This window comes from Zingiber officinale, chromosome 6A (genome assembly GCF_018446385.1).
Source record: "Zingiber officinale cultivar Zhangliang chromosome 6A, Zo_v1.1, whole genome shotgun sequence".
NCBI classification, from domain to species: Eukaryota; Viridiplantae; Streptophyta; class Magnoliopsida; order Zingiberales; family Zingiberaceae; genus Zingiber; species Zingiber officinale.
In genome coordinates, this window is record NC_055997.1 from 23326317 (window position 1) to 23334956 (window position 8640).

The 8640-nt window shown below is 37.3% G+C and overlaps 1 protein-coding gene across 2 annotated transcripts; it reads left to right on the forward strand.

The window, feature by feature from the left end:
* The first annotated feature begins 1093 nt into the window (after positions 1-1093).
* LOC121996130 (protein LAZ1-like) lies at positions 1094-8428 on the forward strand. 2 transcript variants are annotated; one of them, XM_042549969.1, is made up of 8 exons: positions 1094-1638; positions 1729-1785; positions 2097-2205; positions 3464-3648; positions 3729-3817; positions 6283-6544; positions 6879-7130; positions 7721-8428. In XM_042549969.1, the coding sequence occupies exons 1-8, from the start codon at positions 1486-1488 to the stop codon at positions 8054-8056; spliced, it is 1443 nt and encodes a 480-aa protein (XP_042405903.1). In that variant the 5' UTR covers positions 1094-1485; the 3' UTR covers positions 8057-8428. The 2 variants fall into 2 exon arrangements, with proteins under 2 accessions (XP_042405903.1, XP_042405904.1); XM_042549970.1 differs by lacking the exon at positions 7721-8428 and having other exon boundaries at positions 6874-7022.
* Positions 8429-8640: the final 212 nt, after the last annotated feature.

An 8640-nucleotide genomic window follows, 5' to 3' on the forward strand; every position in this document is an offset into this window, starting at 1 on the left:
TAATATTTATGAATTGACTTGAACGAGTGAGAGATATTAGAATTAAGAAAGTAAAAGGGCTCCTCTTCCCCTTTATCTTTCAATCCTTTCACTTTTCTCTATTAATAGAGATAGAGAAAGAGTCTATCTTCCTATTATAAAAAAAATATCTAAGATAATTAGTGAAAGATGTGTCATTAAGAGAGAACATCGAGAACTAACAAAAGATTTTTTGGTTCGTGGAACTTTAAAAACTTTTCGATTCCTCCATTATCATTCTTCTGACGACATCTTCCTCTTCCAATCTTCTTCTCCGAACACTTTATCTTACTGGCAACAAATCTTTAGTAATTGAAACACATCCAAATCAGTGTGTTGCAGCAGAAGTTGCAGATCATGGTGCAATTGAAGTTATCATGTTTTTTTACTTTGGTGGGAGGTAACTTCAGTGGTAACTTTCATTTGACTTAAGTTAAACTCGTGGAATTAAGTTGTTATTTAAAATTATTTCTTTTAATTAAATTATATTCATGTAATTATTTTTAGATGAATTCAAATTTTACATAAATATAAAATGTGCTAAAATTTTATGATGAAAATGTTACAAAAATACTTTGTTTAAATTTGCTTTTTTTCTTCAAAAATCTTCTTTAATTATCATAATTACTTATATTAGAAAAAACGGAACACAAATAATATATAATTTTTTTGTCACATTAAATTGTCTATATTTCCTATATTATCAATTTAAATAAACTAATATAAAGCCCATAAATATAAGTTTGTTATAACTAAGTACAAAGGATAAATGATTTAGATTTGAATTTTTTTAACGTAGTTTTACGGTCAACGGTGGAATAAATACTGCTGAAAGGTGTATACTGTGAAAATGTTCTAAATCTGGGGGGTGCAAAGGGAAATTTCCCTGTAGAATTAGAAACCAACCACTATTTGTCCCCGATAGTCATATGCTGAGCTGGCAGTATGGACGGTGGATCCATCACAAAAATGTCACGATCACACCCCTTTGACGCTGCGGATTAATTTTAAATTCTAAAAAAGGGACATATACAAATTAATATATTTTGATAGTATTTTAAGCAACGCACGCCATTCCTCCGGCGATTGAACAAGGTAGATGCCTCGTTTTATTCTCCTCCCCCTTCGACGCTCTCTTCTCCGTTCAAATTGGCTGATTGGCTTGGCAAGGAGAGAGGCCCGATGAGTTCCTGCGTCCGCGCGGCTGATCGTTTCTAAACTGTCTCATGTCCCTCTTCGATTCGATCCGATCGCACTGATCTCGAGAAGTCGGCATCTCCCCTCGCGACCGCACCGGCGTAGGCGAATCTAGGGTTTCTAGTTTGTTTCGATCCCTTCAGGTGCTGATCCAGAGAAGAATCTGCAATTTTTGGGTTCTGTCGATTGGGAATTATTTGGAAGCTCTGGTGCGCGCGGAATCAAACTTATGCAAAAGAGCCGTGGGCTTTTTGGCTGGTTCATTCCGAGATGAGGATGATCTCTGGTTTCGTCTCTCTGATGCAGTCGAGCTTCTCACCTCCTGCGTGGGCATCTATTATTGCTGGATTCTTTGTTCTCGTTGTCCTCGCGCTTTCTTCCTTCCTTCTCTTCGAGCACCTTTCGGCGTACAATAACCCCGAGGTTTCCCTTGCATCCCTTCTCCTTGCATTTTTTGTTGTTTCTTCTGCTGCGTGTCCGTGAAATTTAACATGTTGAGTCTCTCGATCACAGGAGCAGAAGTTTCTAATTGGGGTCGTCTTGATGGTCCCCTGTTATAGCGTTGAATCGGTAAATATTCTATTGCACTTCCTTATATGATAGTTCTGTTGTAACAAACAATATTGAGGTTTCCTTGTTTCATAAATCGTGGAAGAAGCTCTGGTGGTATTCTGCCAGTTAATGTGAGCCGAAAGAACATAGCTACAAATTTATTTTATATTTTGTTTATGTTATTAATTTGATAATTTGGAAATTTTTGAAAACCAATCCTCTGTCAAATACTTATGCTAGTTCAATTTATTCATTGCTTTTAGCTCAAATAATATAACTATTGCTTTATCGTCTTTTGAGATATGACTAACAGTTCTTTTATATTGTAGTATGTTTCATTGGTGAATCCATCACTTAGTGTTGATTGTGGAATATTACGAGACTGCTATGAAGCCTTTGCCATGTACTGTTTTGGAAGATATTTTGTTGCTTGCTTAGGTATGCATCCGCCATGTTAGCTTATATAATACAGTATTCTGTGGAACTTGATATTTGCAATTTATTGCTGTTTAGAAAACTTGTATAATGTTCTTAATATGCATATTTGATGTTCTAATTTGTTTCCCATTTCTGAATTTTATATAGTTAGGTAACAACTAGTTGTCTTATGCATTTTTTTAGTTTCTTGGAAGGTTGAAAGGACAGGATTTACTGGCATGTTTTATGTATTTCAATCACTTGAAAGGTTAAAAGGAAAAAAGTATGTTTTAATTGTGACTGAAAATCAATAAAGACTATACTATAGTTCCCTGTGTTGAGATGTTCTAGTGACTTTGAAGCCCTTGATGGTGAGGAGGCAACTGAAATATATGTGAGTTTCTTGATGAAGGAATATGGTTAGGTGTTGATGCTGAATGACTTATGTGGGCTGTAAAGTGAAGATGCATATTGGTATTATTAACTGGACTCATGAAATAAGTTTAGATTGTTCTAGATTGAAAATGAGTTCTTGAATAAATTAAAAACAGGCAAGATCTGGAATAACCTGTGTTTAATTTGGATTTATCCATATTCAATTTGGACATAAGATTCACATCAATAACAATATAAGATTTGTTAAATATTATATGTTTCCTATCCATTAAGGTGCCCATTTTCAAGAACCTCCTTATCAGGCTATAAATAAATAAAACTGAATTACTCCCAGGGAATGTTTTAAAGTAAACAAGATTATACATTAATTCTATACAATGTGATGTGTCAATCCAAACATTTTTGGGAGGGTTAAATGTGGGATTGTCTCTTCCATGGGACCTTGCTAGGGAGTTTCTAAAAATGGAGACCTTTGTTAGGTTGTGTGGAACAAGAGAGACATTTTTGGGGCATTTTCCCTTTCCTTCAATTTCATTATGAATGTTGCTATTGGTTATAATTGCATAACCTTTTAAAGGAAAGCATGCAGAATGGAGAACAACTTTTTTTTCCCTTTTGATCTACTTTCACATTATTTTTATTTGTAAATTGGACTATATTGTAACCCTTAAATGTTTATGTATCATAGGCATCCTTGGAATCCTGTAAATACTGAATCATGGTTTGGTTTCTTAATTATTTATTTGCACATGCTTAGTGTGCAAGCTAATAAAAATCTCTTCTCTAGAACTTCACTCATTTTCTTCCTCTTATGACAGATCATATCTTCTATCTTCACTGTACACTTCTTGATAATCAAATTAACTAAGCTTTATTTGTTTAGGTGGAGAAGAGAGGACAGTTGAGTTTATGGAGAGGGAAGGTGCTTCTTCTGCAAACACTCCTCTCCTGGGTCATGTTTCTGAGAAGGGTGTCATTCATCACCATTTTCCAATGAATTATTTCTTGAAACCTTGGAGAGTTGGAAATTGGTTCTACCAGGTTATAAAATTTGGAATCTTCCAATATGTAAGCACCGATGCTAGAAACTCTAGTGGTTTTATTGATTTGAACAAATTCTTACAGTGCTTTTTTTTTTGTTTCCTCAGATGATAATAAAGACTATCACAGCAATTTTGTCCGTGATTTTTGAAAGTTTTGGTGTATACTGTGAAGGAGAATTCAAGTTGCGATGCGGGTAAGTCAAGTTTGGTGTGCTGGCATTGTGATATTTTCTTGCTTGTTGAGACGAGTAGTGAATTGGGCCATGCCAAAAGAACAGTATGTGTGATGCCATGAACAAGAAAAATATTTGCATAATGTTGCCTGAGGTACCGTGTTCTAGTCCTCTTAGCAACAAAGTGGAACTGTGCCTCCCCAAAAACTCCCTTCGGGGGGTTCTGGGGTATGGGGTCGCTCAGCGGTGGGGCCAGTCACTATAAAAAGTTTACCCTACCTTAGTTTTGTCCTCTCGGGACGGTTTAGTGGCTAGCGCATGAGGTACTGCCACCATGAGGTCTGGAGTTCGAATCTCGACATAGCTAAGGTAAATGCCTCCCTCATGCGTCAGTCATTATTCCAAAGGCTAGTAGCTAGTCGTGATTTACCTCCTCTTGGCCTTGGGACGGGTTGGCAGAGGCGCTGGGGCCGAGTGTAGTTGCCTTTTGCCACCATGAACAAGAAAAATATGATTTGAGAAATGGTAGGGAAAAACAAGTACTAGTGTTTCATCTTTTCCTTCTCTCATTCCACATCTTTCGGAAAAAACATGCCCTACTAGGGAAGAGAAAGAGAGAAGAGAAAGAGGAGGGAAAGGAAAAATAAATCTTATTAAACAATGGCAATTAGGTTGGTTTTGTGTTTCCTTATATGAATAGTGATGTCAATAGGTTGTGTGCATAGGATTGGGATAGACATTCCCATTTTGGCTTAGGCCATGCTAGGTCTGAAGCGGCTCAAAATGGATTCTGCTGGGCATGACTCGATGGATAAACTTGGCCTAATCCCTAGCATGAGCCCGGGCTTGGTTGTCCTATCTTGGTGCCTAATTTGATTGGCTAAGGTAGGATGTTTTTAATTTAAAAAATAAAAAGAATTTAACAATTAAAATTCAAGCATTGAGATGGTGAAAATAGACTATATTATGTTAAAGAAAACACATGATTTCAAAAACATTTGGAAACTAGAGTTTGGGTGAAGTTCTTCCATCTTGTAAGCAAATTGTGCACTAGTTACCACCCCTTCCCCTACGACAACTCCTACTAGGGTGTGACAATGTACAGTGAAAAATAATACTCAATGCTAATCTTTTGCCTTGGTGGAAATCCAATGATATTATAATTCCATTTACGATGCATGATCTTAGTATTGATTTGATCTCATTAAAATTCCATGAATTGATTTCAAATGGAGGGTCAAACCGAGTGTTGTAAATGATGGTAGGCAGTAGGTGCTGACGGGGCGGTTAGCAATCACTTACTGCTTAGGTAGTGCCTAAGCGGTGCCCAGTCGGTTGAATTCTTTTACTATTTTTTTACATAATATTATAAATAACCATTATTAGAAAGGTGATTACACTTACCCCATGCGCTCCTCAGAGTCTGTCCTAGGTTAATGTTATAAATAATCATTTTGCTTTATAATATTTACTTTTTATAAAATATATTACTTAAAAATTAAAATTTAATCTAAATATTCAAATAATAATTTTATTATGCTTTAATTGAACCTATTTAAATTATCTCAATCATAGTTAGGAATTGATTAAAATTATTAACTTAGGCGACGCCTTCGGACTCATCGTCAGGCTCCAGCGACGTGTCAAGGCTTGGGCAACGTGTTTCGAGTCACCGGGCTCAGCCGATGTGTCTGGATGCGCTAGGGTGATGAGTTTGGATGTGTCACAAGGCTCAAGCGATGTGTCCGGATGTGTCGCAAGGCTCGGGCGATGTGTCCGGATGTGTCGCAAGGCCCGGGCGATGCATCCGGACGGTTGCAAGGCCCGAACAACACATTCAGGCCCATTGTTGGGCTTGAGCGATGCGTCCAGACTTGTTGTCAAGCCCAACGCGTTCGGACGCATTGTGGTGGTGGAACGACGGCGACGGTGGTGGTTCCAGGCATGGCCAAAAGCACCGCCTCCGACAAAGGCGGTGTGGTTGATGCCCGCCTCCCACCTAGGAAGCGCTTAGGTGGCCGTCTCGACCGCCATTTAGAACAGTGGTCAAACCTTTACTCAATGTTTGCCTAATTCTGGCCACTATTCTACAGAACAAGAGGAAAATTAGATTAAAAGGAAATAAAAAAATATTCAAATGCTTAAAATAAAAAATATATATATAAAACCCTAAAATATAACTTTCATAGTCAAAGATATAAGCATGAGCTTTAGAAAGTGAAATTTGAAATTGGATGAGGGGGATGGAATCAGTTTTTGGAATTGGATGAGGAATTGAGGATGAAGAAAAAAATGAGATTTGGAATTGGATGTGGATCGGAGATTGAAGGGTGGGCTAGTTATACAACAACAACCAAGCTTTATTCCACCATGAGTGGGATAGTTATAAGAAACTTTAATTAATTTTACTTTCTTTAATAATTTAGAGAGTGTGAATAAAATTTGTTTAATCAATAAAATTTTAGGCTCACTCTTTTAAGTTTCAGGTACCCTTACATGGCAGCTGTTCTCAATTTCAGTCAATATTGGGCACTCTACTGTTTAGTTCAATTTTACACTGCTATTAAGGATGAATTGGCTTACATAAAGCCACTGGCAAAGTTCCTCGTATTCAAATCCATCGTGTTCTTGACTTGGTGGCAAGGTGTCACAATTGCACTTCTATATACATTGGGCTTGCTCAAGAGTCCTATTGCTCAAGGCCTGCAACTCAGATCAAGTATCCAGGATTTCTTCATATGTATAGAGGTACTGTAGACTTCTAGATAGACTGCAAAGTTTTAGTGGTAGGCAAGACTATAGTGGATATCTTCTGCTTATGTTTCTTCTGATATTCTTCTGTTTGACTTCCTTCTTCTGAGATTGTCTTCATTTCTATAGCAGCATTCTTCATTCTATGTGATTTTTTCTTCAGCATTCTCTGCATGCTTCTTTAGTGAAATTCATCCATTCCTTGTAAAACTTAAGTACTATTTTCTTCATTCTCTCTTATTGAGATTTTTGTGCTGGTGAGAATTTTCTATGGTTTAGAAGTCATCTACTTTTAAAGTTTTAGCATTATTTGTCTGTTCTTCCAGTACAGATGGCAATAGCTTCCATAGTTCATCTTTATGTTTTCCCTGCCAAACCATATGAGCTATTGGGTGGCCAGTTACCTAGAAATGTTTCAGTACTTGGAGATTATGCCTCTGCCGACTGTCCTGTCGACCCTGATGAAGTTAAGGAGTGTACACGACCTACAAAACTGAGACTCCCTCAGCCTGATACCAGTGTCAAAGCTGCTACAAATATTAAAGAAAGTGTACGAGATATCGTTGTTGGTGGCGGCGGACATGTACGTACATCCAATCCTCTCTTTTGTGCTAAATCATTAGAGTAGCCATTCTAAGTTGATATATCATGCTTTATCTGCCACCAGATGTTTTCATCTGTTTTGGCATATCTAATTGCATTATCACAATTAGAGATTTTAGGAATTACTGAAGCTACTAAGCTTGGAGTTAGATGAAGCCAAGTATGATATTGTGAGATACATGTACCTTGTCACTGAGGCGATTAAAAACGATAGTCCATCTAGTGTCCTAGCTAGGATGCATTATCCATCAACCCCTCGGGCGTAGCAGACGGTGGGCACATGACATCTCTGGCGTAATGGCCAGGGGTCGATTCTCAGGAACTGACGACCTAGGGTTTATCTTACCATGTGTCTAGAGTTTGTACCTGCATGTACCTCCCTCCATATCCGTGGGGCCGGCACAAGAAGACCGTTAATGTAGCAGATCTATATTTTTAGGATGCATTATCCATCAAATCCATTACCTAGTTAGAGCTAAGCATACATTTCCTTGTGGACCTATAATTGCAGTTCTCTCTGCAATAGTTTATGACGATATGTATTCATTGGCCATTTTTCTTCCCTTTCAGATTGTAAATGATTTCAAGTTCACTGTAAACCGAGCTGTGGAGCCCGTGGAGAAGACCATTACTAAATTTAATGAGAAGCTTCACCGGATCTCACAGAACATTAAAAAAGATAGAAGGAAATCTAGGGATGACAGTAGCATCTTATCACAACCCAGGAGGGAGATCCTGGGAATCGACGATCCTCTGTTGAACGGAGCTTCTAGCGATAGTGGGGCTACCAGAGGAAGAAGACACCAAAAGAAATTAGTTTCTGCCAATGAAAGTGCGGGAGACAGCAGTGAACAACCCCCTGGTGTATTCAAGATTCAAGGCCACAGGTGGGTTATAAAGGACTAGACATCACTTTTGTAGTTTGCAAAGAAGAAAGTTCTGCAAATGTCAAGGATTCGTTATGAATTGGTGTTGTAGTGGTTCCTTCATAAACCAGTGGCTGCAAGGATGTGATTATGTTTCAAAGCATAATGCAGCAGATAAGTGATCCTTTGAAAGGAAAGTGTCTATATGCATTCAGCGAGTCCACTCATTTTTTTCCATTTGTAAATTGTATTTAGTGAAAGCCAAAGCAAATAACGTTATAGGATATACTCTAGGCTGAACATTTTGTACCTCGACTTCACTTTAGTAAAAAGGCCAAAGAAATAGAGAAACTCCAGGTCGAACATTTTGTACCTGTGTTTCTACAGATATGTTGATTTATTAAGTGAATATTTTCTCAGTCATGGATGATGAGTAAATTTTCTTTTCTTTTGGTTTTTTTATTTGGTACCGTGCATTCAGTTTATACTAATTAATTAATTATGTGGTGATATAGGAATAAAAGAATAATTTTAATCTTTTTATTATTTTATCTGAGTTTGATATTTAAGGTAATTTTATAATAATTTGTATTTTTTATATTTTTAAAATTTTTAGTACATTTA